This window comes from Penaeus vannamei, chromosome 26 (genome assembly GCF_042767895.1).
Source record: "Penaeus vannamei isolate JL-2024 chromosome 26, ASM4276789v1, whole genome shotgun sequence".
In the NCBI taxonomy this organism is placed as follows: Eukaryota; Metazoa; Arthropoda; class Malacostraca; order Decapoda; family Penaeidae; genus Penaeus; species Penaeus vannamei.
The window spans coordinates 34,736,876-34,754,375 of record NC_091574.1 but is presented as its reverse complement, the minus strand read 5'-3'; the positions used below and the strand labels follow the sequence as shown (position 1 = coordinate 34,754,375).

The window sequence follows — 17,500 nt, the reverse complement described above, 5'->3', positions numbered from 1 at the left end:
TTCAGTGGCAGCAGTAGCGGAGCCTTCGGAACAGGGTCAGGCTTCAGCAGCAGTAGCAGTGGCTTCAATACTGGAGGAGCAGGAGGAGGAGGCCTCGGCGGTGGCGGATCAGGTGGATCCGGAGGAGGTGGAGGATCCGGAGGCGGCGGTGGATCAGGTGGAGGCTCCGGCGGCAGCGGTGGAGGCGTCTGCTGCGTCTATAACAAGGGGTGGTAAGCGGCTCATACCCAAAGACATCTTAGAAACCGCTGTTCTGTCGCGGCGCCTTCCTGTGTCCGAATAAAGATCGTTAAGACAAATTCCTTTCTAAGTTCTAAATACATTCAAACGTCAGTTATGAAAAAGGTAATGATAATAATCATCATAAAGTTATACTAATGATGATAATAATGCTAATGATTCTGATGAAAAACAATACTAATAATGATGATGATAATAACCATAATATCAATAATGATAGTGGTGATAATTATAACGACATTAGTAATAATGATAATGATAATAGGAGCAGAAACAATGATGATGATAATACTAGTGAAAATAATAATAATAATGATGTTGATAATGATAATGAGAGTAGTGATAACAATGGCAATGAGAAATATAAGATAATGACAATGATCATTGAGATGATAAAGACATCAATAATGATTTTGATAGCAGTAATGATAATAGCATTGATAAAGATGATAACAAAAATGATAATGATGATAACAATTGTAGTGGTGATAATGTTAATGCTAACAATAATGATAGTGATATGATAATAATATTATTGATAATAATGATAATGATAATAACAATGGTAATGATAATGATGATAGCAATGATAAAAATAATAGCAAGAGTAATAATGATAATAGTACTAATAATAATGATAACAATAGTAATAATAATGATAATAATAATAACAATAGCAGTAATAATAATGATGATCATGATAAAAGTAATAATTATGATAATAGTAATAATAATAATGATAATAATAATAACAATAATGGTAATATAATTATCATAATAACAATTGTTATTATTATTGATATCCTCACGATAGTAATAATGATAATGATAATAATGTAAATTATTATAAAAATGATGATAAGGATCATGATGATAATGATAATGATCATGATAATAATGGTAATGATGATAACAGTGGTACTAACAGTAATAATAATGGTAATGAAATAATGATAATCTAATAATTATAATTTTAACAATACCAATGATAGTAGCAGTAGTAGTATTCGTGATAATAATGATGATTATAAATGATAATAATAATGAGAAGAAGAAAATGGAAAAATAAGTCTGAGATCAGAATTCCCCCCAAAAAATTAGTATATAAAAATATGTATATGAGAGTAACGCGACGAAAATTTTAAGAAATATTGCAAAGAAAATATTATCTTCCCCTATCACTTACCAAAGTTAATAATGGATAACTTGTGTAATTATATAGAATAGTCATAATTGATTTGCAACATAAATAGGAATGTTGATATGAATAGATGTAAGATAAGAAGATGCAGATTTATTTATGTGATGAGATATATTACACATGTTTTTTGTTTCTGTTTTTTTAATTCTTGGAAATAGAATATTGAATACCGAATAAAAAAAAATCTACGATACTTTTTTTAATTTTACCTAACTTTTATTCAACTTGTTATTTATATATCTATGCATTCATTTCCGCACGTTTCTGAATGTAGAAAATAAAGGAATTACCTCGTATAATATTAATCTGATAAACGCGATTTCAGAATAATATTAAACTAGAAATTTATACGCATATGTGTGGATAGACAGATAGGCAATTATATATATCCTATACTTAAAGATATACACACAATATACCACAAACTTCTTTAAAATGTATCTCTGTATTGCAAATCCTCATGAGATTTTTTTTTATTGAGACAGATGTTTCGTGCATGACTGTTCTGTCAAGCTGGGTTGTAATTTAGGCTGGCGTTTGTGACCATGGACTCGCAACCGGATTGTCATTCTCAGTCGTCTTGCAATACTTAGTTTGTTTGTTTGTTTTTTTAAGTCTTCAGTTTTGAAACGTGGCGCTAATGTACCGTAGAGTTGTGAAGACTTTCGTTTCATGTACCTTATTGCCATGAATCTTCGTCGAGTCACACATACTTAGCCTCGCGTGGAGATAGATTGGTAGATAGATAGACAAAGTGCCCATGGAGATACGAATACGTATTTACATGCGTGTGAACAAATACATACACACAGAGATAAAGCGATATAGATGTATCCGTTACTCGGCGATCGATAGTTTTTGACACTAGTAATAAAAGATTTGCATTATCATATCCACATCGTAATATCTTTTATTTATCGTCTAATATGTCCTTTGCATTGGTCTATAACTTTTTCGTCCATATCGTTCTTTTCCGTATTTTCGACAGCAACGACTAGGCTTTCATATTATATGTTTCCAAATGTTTTATAAACGTTTGTTTCTGATCCAAATGTTCATCTTTCTTTATCCATTTTCTTCTTCTTCTTCGTTAGTTTTCATTCACATTCTTTTTCCAGTAGAAGCTTTTAACATTATTTTTATTTCAGCAATGGTTTCACTGTCATTTTCTTGTTTATATTTGCTAGTATTATTCCCCTTGGCATTTATTCATCATAATTTTTATTATCATCATATTCATCGTTATTATCGCCATTACTACTATTATTCTTATCATTATTATTGTTATTATTACAATCATTCTTATCATTATTATTGTTATTATTACAATCATTCATATCATTCTTATTGTTATTATTACTATCATTCTTATCATTATTATTGTTGTTCATGATTTATCATCATTATTCTTACTTTTTTCTTATTAACATTAACATTATCAGCTGCATTATTATCATCATCATTACTAGAAACGGTATGAATGAGAATGAATGTCTTCACAATACAAGAGATGTATTTGACCGGTTTCGAATATATCTATAGAAATAGATATATTTCATAACCGGTCATCTGTAAAAAAAAAAATCCACAATAAAAGAGATTATCACTATAATCAACATTATTCTTATTATTCTATCCTTATAATTATCATTATTATTATTATCATTACAATCATCATTATTATCATTGCTATTGTTATTATTATTGTTGTCATCATCCTTATCATAAGTATCATTATCATTACTGTTATTATTATTACTATTTTCATTATCATCATCGCCATCATTATTATTATCATTATTGTTATTATTGCTATCATTTTTATTGTTATCATCATTGTCATTATTTCAACTATTATTGACTTTATTTTTATTATAATTATGATCATCATAATAATCACTATTATCATTATCATTATCATTATCGTTGTCATAATTATTATTGTTATTATTATGATCATCATTATGATTTTTATTATTACTATTATTGTTATCATTATCATTAGTAGTAGTAGTAGTAGTATTGTTAGTTTTATTATTATTATTATTATTATTATTATCGTCATCATTATCAATATCATTATTATTGTTGTTGTTATTGTTATTATCATTACTATTATTATTATTGTTACTATTATCATTATTATTATTATTATTATTATTATTACTATTATTATCATCATTATCATTATCATTATCATCATTATCAATATCATCATTATCATTATCATTATCATTATCATTATCATTACCATTACCATTTTCATTTCCATTTTCATTATCATTATCATTATCATTATCATCATCATCATTATCATCATTATTATCATTATCATTATCATTATCATCATCATCATTATTGTTGCTATTATTACCATTATTGTCATTATTATTATTATTATAATTATCATTATTATTATTATTACTCCTACTACTATTACTACTACTATTACTACTATTACTACTACTATTATTACTATTACTATTACCATTACTACTACTAGTACTGCTACTACTGCTACTACTACTACTATTTTTCATTAGTTCATGGCTTAAAAGGATTAAGAACTACTGCATTAATTATTGAATATTCTTTACACAAATCTACGGGAAATGTACCCCGGTTTGACAAACGAATGGGATCACCAGATGCAAGTCACGTGACAATAGAGTTTGATGAAACAGTTAATCAGGAGAAACTTGTCTATTATATAATGGCAAAGGCTACAAGCGGGTATTATAGCTGTGAGGTATCAGGTACAACAAAATTACGTGACTATTGAGTTCAACTTTGCACATGAACACATTGTTCTTTCGTTGGTATACCCCAGAAGGAAGATTTTTTTATGCATATATTACGTTATTACCAAAGTTAGATTTACTTTTTCATTTCTCTTCATTATAACGCAGCTTTTGCAAATTCGGGATATTATTTTCATAATTCTTGATTCAATTATGTAAAAAAATATTCATTGGAAAATGTAATGAAATAAACGCTCTTTGAAAATGAGATATGTGAATTATTTCAGATACATTATATATTCATACTTCCAAATTATAGAACTACTCACTAATAATGCTTCTTACTGAAAACAAGTTCTCACATACGTTTATGGTGTCCAAATAATCATAATTTTAAACTGTTCTCAATAATATATTTAGTCCTGTATAAAAGCACAAGACTCGTTCGATAAAGATTTACTATATTTTAAAGTATTGTTGCTAGTTTACCCTTATAGGTTTTCTTATAAAAACGGAGCCTCGCACGGGTGACTATTATATTTTCCAAGGTTCTGAAATACTTCAAGTTATAATGCCGTAGACTTTTACTGAAATCATTGCAGAAATAATAATATACATTCGTCCTGGCATATTCATACAAAGCAAACAATTTTGCTTAAGAATAGACAATATAATTAAATTATTTTTACGTAAGTATATAACAGTTGATGAATTACTGTTATATATATTTCAGCTGTAGCTATGCGCATTATTAACGGGATATGAACACAATTAAATGCTTCTAATTACGTCTTTATTACCAAATCACAAAATCTACGTAATAATTTCATGGTCCAGTCTCACTGAAGTTTTCAGGGTTACCATTTTCTTACGCTGCTGATCGGGATAGGCTGCCTGTTGACGAAAGCATCATTTGTATTAGTATTTCTCTCTCTCTCTCTCTCTCTCTCTCTCTCTCTCTCTCTCTCTCTCTCTCTCTCTCTCTCTATCTATCTATCTCTATCTCTATCTCTGCTCCTCTCTCTCTCTTTCTTTCTCACTCTCTCTCTCTATCTATCTATCTATCTATCTATCTATCTCTCTTGGATAAACTATATTTTCTTATTGTCATTATTATTTATGTGTCTAAATATGTATACACATGGGAAAGAGAATGATTGTGGTAATATATTGATCTATCGCATATTTTCAAAGCAGGAAATATGCTGTTTTACGAGTGTTAGACTTACGCCACAGGTCCTCCACTCGTGAAGCCACTGTTGCCGCTGCTGAAGCCCGAACCGCCGGTTCCTTGAGCTCCGCTGTTGCTGCTGCTGAAACCTGATCCGGTGCCGGTGAAGCCGCTGCTGCTGCTGCTGAAGCTCGATCCACCTCCGGCTCCTCCACCGAAGCCTCCAGCTCCTCCGTGGCCTCCGCTTCCTCCGCCGATGCCTGCTCCTCCACCTCCTACTCCTCCACCGCCGAAACCTCCGGTGCCTCCGCCTCCACTGCCTCCGCCTCCACTTCCTCCCCCAAATCCTCCACTTCCTCCTCCGAATCCTCCACTTCCTCCTCCGCCTCCAAGTCCACCGCCCCCGAAGCCTCCCCCTCCCTTAATGGAAAGTCCTCCCGCCAGACCTACGGAAAACCTCCCCCCTCCCACGCCCCTACCTCGGCCTCTCCCTCTCCCGCCTCCACGCCCTCCTCCGCCTCCGCCTCCAGCGCCTCCGCAGCACACTCCTCCCCCGTAGCCTCCGCCAGGAGCGGCCGTCACCAGGCACGCCGCCGCCACCACCACCGCCTGCAGGAACCAAGGCCTTTGTGTCACACTCACCAATCCAAGAAAGTCACTGCCTGGCGCTGAGTTCCTAAGGTTTCAAGACTTATTGGCACATATTCACTTCCTGCAAAAGCTAAGTAACTCACGAAAAGAATAAGCATAAAAACTTATAGAAAATTACATATAACTTTCAACAAGGCAATAATCACACTGGTGCCCATTTTTCTCAACGTTACTGTGATACATGCTACAATAAATAAGACAAAAGCAGGTTTAAATTGCATCGTCCTCCCAACTGCATATTAGATCTTACGCCTTCAGGTTTATACTCTCTAAACAGAAGTTATGCGTCGCACTCACCAAGGCGAGAACGAACTTCATGATGCCTCTTTCCCGAACCAACAGGAGCCGAGAACTGACAGAGGATGCGTCTGAAGGGTATTTATAGCCGGTTATCCTTCCTGTTTTTTTTCTTTCTTTCTTTTTTTCGAGGTGATGATGGTAAAAAGACACAAAGAAAGTTCTTGGAATCCAAAATGGGATTATTTAAGAAAAAAATGAGAGAGGGTTTCCCGTACATTTGGGAAACCTAATAGCTTTTTTTTTTTGTTTTTTGTTTTCTCGAAAATAGTTTCCGAAATTTTTCATTAGGTTTCCATCTGAGAAGCATAGAAGGAAGAAGAGGGAAAGGAAGGAGAAAGAGTGAAAAGGCAGAGAAGAATTAGGGGAAATTAGAGGAAACATTGAGGAAAAGGAGATGAGAAAGAAGAAAGAGGAAGACGATATGGTAGAGAAGGAAAACAAGAAGATGAAATTATAGTGATTTTAGTTGAAGTAATATATTCATCAAATTTAGTAATGATAATAAAGAGATAAATATGCTGACATACAAAGAAATAATAGAAAATTATTGATTTCCCAAATTAAAATGTCATTTATAAGAATAATTATGAAAAATGATAGTGGTAATGCAATGGTAATAATAATGATGACATTGATTATAAAAATATTGATGAAAGTAATACTTGTAAGGACAAAAATAATAATAGTGGTATCATTAATGATGATAGTGATAATGAATATAATTGCCTCAGTAATGATAATAGTCAACATCATCATCGTTATCATAATCATGATAATGAAAGAAATAATAATTAACATAATCATGATCATAATGATATATAGCAATAATAATTACACTAATAATAATGATAATCATAATAATAAATAATAATGATAATCATAATAATAAATAATAATGGTAATAATAATGATGAATGACAATGATAACAATAATCCTAATAGTAGAGTGATGATTATATGAACAATTGAAATGACAATAATCATAAAATTCTTATGATAATAATGATAATTATAAATAATAATAATGATATTGATATCATTAATGATAAGAATAATTATAAGAATAATAATTTAAAAAATTACAACATGAATGATAATTGCTCTTGTTTTTATCATCATTTTTATTATCATTATTGTAGTAAAGAAATATAAATGATTACAATAACATTCTTAATAGTTATGACAACAATAACAGTTATAATGATAATGATGATAAAAACAATAATGGTAATGATAATAAACAAAGAAAGAAATAATAATGAAAATTATAATATTAATAATGATAATAATTATAATAATAATGATAGTGATAATAATAATAATAATAATTACACACTACTACCACTAATAAAAATAATGATAATGATACTAATAATAATTGTTATAATCATAATAATAATAATATTGATAATAATAATGGTAAAGATGTTAATAGTGATGATGATGATAATAAAAATTATTATAATACTAACAATAATAATGATAATAATAATAATAACGATAACAAGAATAATGTTAATAACAATGATAATAATAAAGAAGATTATAATAACAATCATCATTAACATTATTAATATTATCATGATGATGATGATAATAATAATAATAATAACAGTAATAATTATATTTGGATGTATATTAGATGGTGTACCTAAGTATCTAGAGTGTGGTCATGTGATGACCTCATTTCTATGACCAGTGATGTTGTATGAATAAAAGGCGCTTTGGTCAGCGGGCATCCAGAGGAATTGTCTTCATCAGCTGCACGGTGAAATGATGAAGGATTGTCACTGAATGAATTGTACGTTCAATAATAGTGTTATTCTACTTTTCTTATGATTATTATCACTTTTGATATTGTCAGTATTGTTGTTGTGTTCTTTTGTTATTATTATTACCACCAATATCATCATGGTCATTATGAATATGATGATTATCATTATTATAGTCTCTGTTAATTGCTGCTATTTTTTAGCTCTAATGTCTTATGGAGGATCTTAAAATCTCATACGGAAAAAATATAGCCTTGCTGTAATAATGTGCCATCACAAAATAGAACAGCAATAGGAAATACATCCTGTGACAACAATTCCTATTCCGATTTCAATTGTCAGGTTCGAGTTCCAGGATATCACTATCTTCCACCGGAGATTTCAATGCTGTCGAGGAAAGTATCCCATCAACCTTAAGAAAATTGGGATCTTCCTACAGATCAGAAACTTCGACCAACATTTTATTATTATTATTATCAAAAAATAACAAATATATGATAAACAGAATGAGATGTATAACTGCATCTTAAAACTGAAACAGAATTGTGGAATAACAGAACCGAATAAAGACATAGCTTTATAAACATTTAGAAAATGTAACTAATAACTGATGGAATGAAAAGTGTTCTTGGACATATATAATGAGAAACAGCTAGATAAGTCGATAGATGGGTACATTGACAAATAACATGATAGAAAGACTGTAGATATCGATATAGATAGTTAGACAGACAGATAAATAGATAGAGATAACATATTTATCGATATAAATAGATATTTAGGCAAATAAATAGATAGAGATAATATATATATATATATATATATATATATATATATATATATATATATATATATATATATAAAATATATATATAAATATTTAGATTCAGATATATATTTTTACCTATAAATATATATATATATATATATATACATATATATATATATATATATATATATATATATATATATATATATAGAGAAAGAGTGAGAGATGCAAGCATATTTATTACTGTTACATCAATTTCAGCTACAGTTATGTAATTTTTTTTCTGAGGGGTTAGGGATATCAACACAATCAACTGCTTCTTGATACATCTTTATTAATCAACGAAATCGCAAAACGTGAGCAATCATTTCGCGGTCCAGTTTCAGCGCAGTTCCAACGATTACCATTTTCTTACGCTGCTGATGGGGATAGGCTGCCTGTTGACAATAGGAACATTTGTGCTATTAGTACTTCCTTTTCTTTGTCTTTTTTCATTTTCTTGGATAAAATGTATTCAGTTGAATACACTGTGGCTACATATGTATACAAAGCATGGGGAAGACATCGATCGTGGCAGTATATTGATATATCGCATATTTTCAAAGCAGGAAATATGTTTTACGTGTGTTGTTAGACTTACGCCACAGGTCCTCCACTCGTGAAGCCACTGCTGCCGCTGCTGAAGCCCGAACCGCCGGTTCCTTGAGCTCCGCTGCTGCTGCTGCTGAAGCCTGATCCGGTGCCGGTGAAGCCGCTGCTGCTGCTGCTGAAGCTCGATCCACCTCCACCTCCTCCACCGAAGCCTCCAGCTCCTCCGTGGCCTCCGCTTCCTCCGCCGATGCCTGTTCCTCCACCTCCTAGTCCTCCACCGCCGAAACCTCCGCTAACTCCGCCTCCACTTCCTCCCCCAAATCCTCCACTTCCTCCTCCGAAACCTCCACTTCCTCCTCCGAAGCCTCCGCCTCCGCCTCCCCGTCCACCGCCCCCGAAGCCTCCCCCTCCCTTAATGGAAAGTCCTCCCGCCAGACCCACGGAAAACCTCCCCCCTCCCACGCCCCTCCCTCGCCCGCGTCCTCTCCCTCTCCCGCCTCCACGCCCTCCTCCGCCTCCGCCTCCAGCGCCTCCGCAGCACACTCCTCCCCCGTAGCCTCCGCCAGGAGCGGCCGTCACCAGGCACGCCGCCGCCGCCACCACCGCCTGCAGGAACCAAGGCCTTTGTGTCACACTCACCACTCCAAGAAAGCCACTGCCTGGCGCTGAGCTCCTAAGGTTTCAAGACTTATTGGCACATATTCACTTCCTGCAAAAGCTAAGTAACTCACGAAAAGAATTAGCATAAAAACTTATAGAAAATTATATATAACTTTCAACAAGGCAATAATCACACTGGTGCCCTTTTTCTCAACGTTACTGTGATACATGCTGCAATAAATAAGACAAAAGCAGGTTTAAATTGCATCGTCTTCGCAACTGCAGCTTGATATTAGGCCTAAATACCGTGTTATAGGACTTCTCTTGACTAAAAGTTATTCTTCAGTATTCCTAAAAGCCTAACTTACGCCTTCAGTAATATACTCTCTAAACTGAGAAGTTATGCACTCACCAAGGCGAGAACGAACTTCATGGTGCCTCTTTCCCGAACCAACAGGAGCCGAGAACTGAAAGAGGATGCGTCTGAAGGCTATTTATAGCTGGTCACACTTCCTTTTTCTTTTTCTTTCTTTTTTCGAGAAGGTGATGATGGTAAAAAGACACAAAGAAAGTTCTTGGAATCCAAGATGGGATTATTTAAGAAAAAAATGAGAGAGGGTTTCCCGTACATTTGGGAAACCTAATAGCTTTTTTTTTTTTTTTGTTTTTTTAAGGACAGAGATAATAATAATGGTATTATTAATGGTGATAGTGATGATGAAAATAATTGTTACAATAGTGATAATAGTCAACATCATCATCGTTATCAGAATCAGGATAATGAAAGAAATAATCATGAACATAATCATGATAATAATGATATATAACAATAATAATTACACTAATAATAATGATAATCATAATAAACAATAATGATAATAATAATGATGAATGACAGTGATAACAATAATCCTAATAGTAGTAGTGATGATTATATGAACAAATGAAATAACAATAATTATAAAATTGTAATGACGATAATAATGATAATTATTATTAATAATAAGGATAATGATATCATTAGTGATAAGAATATTTATAAGAATAATAAAAGAAAAATTACAACAAGAATAATACTCGTTCTTGTTTTATCATCATTATTATTATTATCATTATCATTATTGTAGTAAAGAAATATAAATGATTACAATAACATTCTTTAGTTATGACAACAATAACAGTTATAATGATAATGAAGATAAAAACAATAATGATAATAATAATAAACAAAGAAGAAATAATAATGAAAATTATAATGATAATAATGATAATAATTATGATAACAATGATGATGATAATAATAATAATAATAACAATAATTACACACTACTACCACTATTAAAAATAATGATAATAATGATAATGATGCTAATAAAAATCATACACTACCACCACTAATAATAATAATGATGTTAATAATGATAATTGTTATGATGATAATAATAATAATATTGATAATGATATTGGTAAAGATATCAAAATTATTTTAATAATAACAATAATAATAATGATAATAATAATAATAATAACGATAACAAGAATGATGTTAATAACAATGATAATAATAAAGAAAATGATAATAACAATTATCATTAACATTATTTATATCATCATCATCATCATCATCATGATAATAATAATAATAACAGTAATTATTATATTTGGATGTATATTAGATGGTGTTCCTAAGTCTCTAGAGTGTGGTCACGTGATGATCTCATTTCTATGACCAGTGATGTTGTATGAATAAAAGGCGCTTTGGTCAGCGGGCATCCAGAGGCATTGTCTTCATCAGCTTCACGGTGAAATGATGAAGGATTGTCACTGAATGAATTGTACGTTCAATAATAGTGTTATTCTACTTTTCTTATGATTATTATCACTTTTGATATTGTCAGTATTGTTGTTGGTGTTCTTTTGTTGTTATTATTACCACCAATATCATCATGGTCATTATGAATATGATTATCATGATTATAGTTTCTGTTAATTGCTGCTATTTTGTAGCTCCAAAGTCTTATGGCGGATCTTAAAATCTCATACGGAAAAAATATAGCCTTGCTGTAATAATGGGCAATCACAACATAGAATAACAATAGGAAATACATCCTATGACAACAATTCCTATTCCGATTTCATATGTCAGGTTCGAGTTCCAGGATATCACTATCTTCCACCGGAGATTTCAATGCTGTCGAGGAAAGTATCCCATCAACCTTAAGAACATTGGGAACTTCCTACAGATCAGAAACTTTGACCAACATTTTATTGTTATTATTATTATTATAAATAACAAATATATGATAAACAGAATGAGATGTATAACTGCATCTTAAAACTGAAACAGAATTGTGACATAACAGAACCGAATGAAGATGTCGCTTTGTAAACATTTAGAAACTGTAACTAATAACTGATGGAATGAAAATTGTTCTTGGACATATATAATGAGAGACAACTAGATAAGTCGATAGAGGGGTACATAGACAAATAAAGTGATAGGAAGACATGCAGATATCGATATAAATAGATAATTAGACAGACAGATGAATAGATAAAGAGAATATGAATATCGAGATAAATAGATATTTAGAAACAGATATATTTACGTATGAATATATATATATATATATATATATATATATATATATATATATATATATATATATATATATATATATATATACAGAGAGAGAGAGAGATACAAGCATATGTGTTACTGTTACATATATTTCAGCTACAGTTACGTATTTTTTCTGAAGGGGACAGGGATATCAACACAATAAACTGCTTCTAGATTCACCTTTATTAATCAACGAAATCGCAAAATGTGAGTAATCATTTCGTGGTCCAGTTTCAGCGCAGTTCCAACGATTACCATTTTCTTATGCTGCTGATGGGGATAGGCTGCCTGTTGACAATAGAAACATTTGTGCAATTAGTACTTCCTTTTCTTTGTCTTTTTTCATTTTCTTGGATAAAATGTATTCAGCTGAATACACTGTGGCTACATATGTGTACAAAGCATGGGGAAGACATCGATCGTGGTAGTATATTGATATATCGCATATTTTCAAAGCAGGAAATATGCTGGTTGTTAGACTTACGCCACAGGTCCTCCACTCGTGAAGCCACTGTTGCCGCTGCTGAAGCCTGAGCCGCCGGTTCCTTGAGCTCCGCTGCTGCTGCTGCTGAAGCCTGATCCGGTGCCGGTGAAGCCGCTGCTGCTGCTGCTGAAGCTCGATCCACCTCCACCTCCTCCAGCGAAGCCTCCAGCTCCTCCGTGGCCTCCGCTTCCTCCGCCGATGCCTGCTCCTCCACCTCCTAGTCCTCCACCGCCGAAACTTCCACTGCCTCCGCCTCCACTTCCTCCCCCAAATCCTCCACTTCCTCCTCCGAATCCTCCACTTCCTCCTCCGAAGCCTCCGCCTCCGCCTCCCCGTCCACCGCCCCCGAAGCCTCCCCCTCCCTTAATGGAAAGTCCTCCCGCCAGACCCACGGAAAACCTCCCCCCTCCCACGCCCCTCCCTCGACCTCTCCCTCTCCCTCTTCCGCCTCCACGCCCTCCTCCGCCTCCGCCTCCAGCGCCTCCGCAGCACACTCCTCCCCCGTAGCCTCCGCCAGGAGCGGCCGTCACCAGGCACGCCGCCGCCGCCACCACCGCCTGCAGGAACCAAGGCCTTTGTGTCAGACTCACCAATCCAAGAAAGTCACTGCTTGGCGCTGAGTTCCTAAGGTTTCAAGACTTATTGGCACATATTCACTTCCTGCAAAAGCTAAATAACTCGCGTAAAGAATTAGCATAAAAACTTATAGAAAATTACATATAACTTTCAACAAGGCTATAATCACACTGGTGCCCAATTTTCTCAACGTTACTGTGATACATGCTGCAATAAATAAGACAAGCAGGTTTAAATTGCATCGTCCTTGCAACTGCATATTAGATCTTACGCCTTCAGGTTTATACTTTTTAATTTGAGAAGTTATGTGTCGCACTCACCAAGGCGAGAACGATCTTCATGTTGCTTCTTTCCCGAACCAACAGGAGCCGAGAACTGACAGAGGATGCGTCTGAAGGGTATTTATAGCCGGTTATCTTTCCTTTTTCTTTTTCTTTCTTTTTTCGAGAAGATGATGATGGTAAAAAGACACAAAGAAAGTTCTTGGAATCCAAGATGGGATTATTTAAGAAAAAAATGGGAGCGGGTTTCCCGTACATTTGGGGAACCTAATAGCTTTTTTTTTTTGTTTTTTCGAAAATAGTTTCCGAAAATTTTCATTAGGTTTCCATCTGAGAAGCATAGAAGAAGGAAGAAGAGGGAAAGGAAGGAGAAAGAAGGAAAAGGTAGAGAAGAATTAGGGGAAATTAGAGGAAAAGGAGATGGGAAAGAAGGAAGAGGAAGACGATATGGCAGAGAAGGAAAAGAAGATGAGATTATAGTGATTTTAGTTGAAGTAATATATTCAACAAATTTAGTAATGATAATAAAGAGATAAATATGTTGACATACAAAGAAATAATAGAAAATTGTTGATTTCCCAAATTAAAATATCATTTATATGAATAATTATGAAAAATGATAATGGTAATGCAATGGTAATAATAATGATGGCATTGATTATAAAAATATTGATGAAAGTAATACTTGTAAGGACAAACCTAATAATAATGGTATCATTAATGATGATAGTGATAATGAAAATAATTGTCTCAATAATAATAATAGTCAACATCATCATCGTTATCATAATCATGATAATTAAAAAAATAATCATGAACATAATCATGATAATAATGATATATAACAATAACAATTACACTAATAATAATAATAATCATAATAATAAATAATAATGATAATAATAATGATGAATGACAGTGATAACAATAATGCTAATAGTAGTAGTGATGATTATATGAACAAATGAAATAACAATAATCATAGAATTATAATGACGATATTAATGATAATTATTATTAATATTAATGATAATGATATCAGTAATGATAAGAATAATTATAATAATAATAATAAAAGAAAAAATACAACAAGAATAATACATCATTATTATTATTATTATCATTATCATTATTGTAGTAAAGAAATATAAATGATTACAATAACATTCTTAATAGTTATGACAACAATAACAGTTATAATGATAATGATAAAAACAATAATGATAATGATGATAAAAACAATAATGATAATGATGATAAAAACAATAATGATAATAATAATAAAGAAAGAAAGAAATAATAATGAAAATTATAATAATAATAATGATCATAATTATAATAATAATGATGATAATAATAATAATAATAATAATAATAATAATAATAATAATAATAATAATTACACACTACTACCACTAATAAAAATAATGATAATAATGATAATGATGCTAATAATAATCATACACTACCGCCACTATTAATAATAATGATATTAATAATGATAATGATAATTGTTATGATGATAATGATAATTGTTATGATGATAATAACAATGATATTGATAATAATAATGGTAAAGATATTAATAAGGATGATGATAATAAAAATTATTATAATAATAACAATAATAATAATGATAATAATAATAATAATAACGATAACAAGAGTAATGTAAATAATAATGATAATAATAAAGAAAATGATAATAACAATCATCATTAACATTATTAATATCATCATCATCATCATGATAATAATAATAATAACAGTAATAATTATATTTGGATGTATATTATATGGTATATCTAAGTATCTAGAGTGTGGTCATGTGATGATCTCATTTCTATGACCAGTGATGTTGTATGAATAAAAGGCGCTTTGGTCAGCGGGCATCCAGAGGAATTGTCCTCATCAGCTGCACGGTGAAATGATGAAGGATTGTCACTGAATGAATTGTACGTTCAATAATAGTGTTGTTCTATTTTTCTTATGATATTATCACTTTTGATATTGTCAGTATTGCTGTTGGTGTTCTTCCTCCTGTTGGTATTATTACCACCAATATCATCATGGTCATTATGAATATGATGATTATCATGATTGTAGTCTCTGTTAATTGCTGCTATTTTGTAGCTCCAAAGTCTTATGGCGGATCTTAAAATCTCATACGGAAAAAATATAGCCTTGCTGTAAAAATGTGCAATCACAAAATAGAACAACAATAGGAAATACATCCTGTGACAACAATTCCTTTTCCGATTTCATATGTCAGGTTCGAGTTCCAAGATATCACTATCTTCCACCGGAGATTTCAATGCTGTCGAGGAAAGTATCCCATCAACCTTAAGAAAACTGGGAACTTCCTACAGATCAGAAACTTCGACTAACATTTTATTATTTTTATTATTATTATAAATAACAAATATATGATAAACGGAATGAGATGTATAACTGCATCTTAAAACTTAAACAGAATTGTGGAATAACAGAACCGAATAAAGACATAGCTTTATAAACATTTAGAAAATATAACTAATAACTGATGGAATGAAAAGTTTTCTTGGACATATATAATGACAGACAGCTAGATAAGTCGATAGATGGGTACATTGACAAATTAACTGAAAGAAAGACATGTAGATATCGATATAAATAGATAGTTAGACAGATAAATAGATAGAGATAAAATAAATATTGATATAAATAGATATTCAGATACAGATATCTTTTTACCTATTAATGTATATGTATATGTATATATATATATATATATATATATATATATATAGAGAGAGAGAGAGAGAGAGAGAGAGAGAGAGAGAGAGAGAGAGAGAGAGAGAGAGAGAGAGAGAGAGAGAGAGAGAGATGCAAGCATATGTGTTACTGTTACATCTATTTCAGCTACAGTTACGTATTTTTTCTGAAGGGGTTAGGGATATCAACACAATAAACTGCTTCTAAATTCACCTTTATTAATCAACGAAATCGCAAAATGTGCGCAATCATTTCGCGGTCCAGTTTCAGCGCAGTTCCAACGATTACCATTTTCTTACGCTGCTGATGGGGATAGGCTGCCTGTTGACAGTAAGAACATTTGTGCAATTAGTACTTCTTTTTCTTTTCTTTTCTTTTTTTTCTTGGATAAAATGTATTCAGCTGAATACACTATGGCTACATATGTGTACAAAGCATGGGGAAGACATCGATCGTGGCAGTATATTGATATATCGCATATTTTCCATTCGTGAAGCCACTGTTGCCGCTGCTGAAGCCTGAGCCGCCGGTTCCTTGAGCTCCGCTGTTGCTGCTGCTGAAGCCTGATCCGGTGCCGGTGAAGCCGCTGCTGCTGCTGCTGAAGCTCGATCCACCTCCACGTCCTCCACCGAAGCCTCCAGCTCCTCCTTCTTTTTATTTTTTACTTCTTGTTTCTGCTTTTAATTCTTGTTTCTTATTTTGTTCACCTCTTTTCTCTTTACATGGACTATCAGTCTTCGTTCATC

General features: G+C 32.4%; 1 protein-coding gene across 1 annotated transcript in view; it reads left to right on the top strand.

Moving 5' to 3' along the window:
• Nucleotides 1–216, top strand: part of LOC113811340 (uncharacterized) — a 994-nt gene extending 778 nt beyond the window's left edge. Inside the window, exon 2 of the mRNA XM_070139856.1 lies at nt 1–216. This exon is cut by the window's left edge and continues 525 nt beyond it. Within this exon, the coding sequence (XP_069995957.1) occupies nt 1–216 (216 nt within the window).
• Nucleotides 217–17,500: the final 17,284 nt, after the last annotated feature.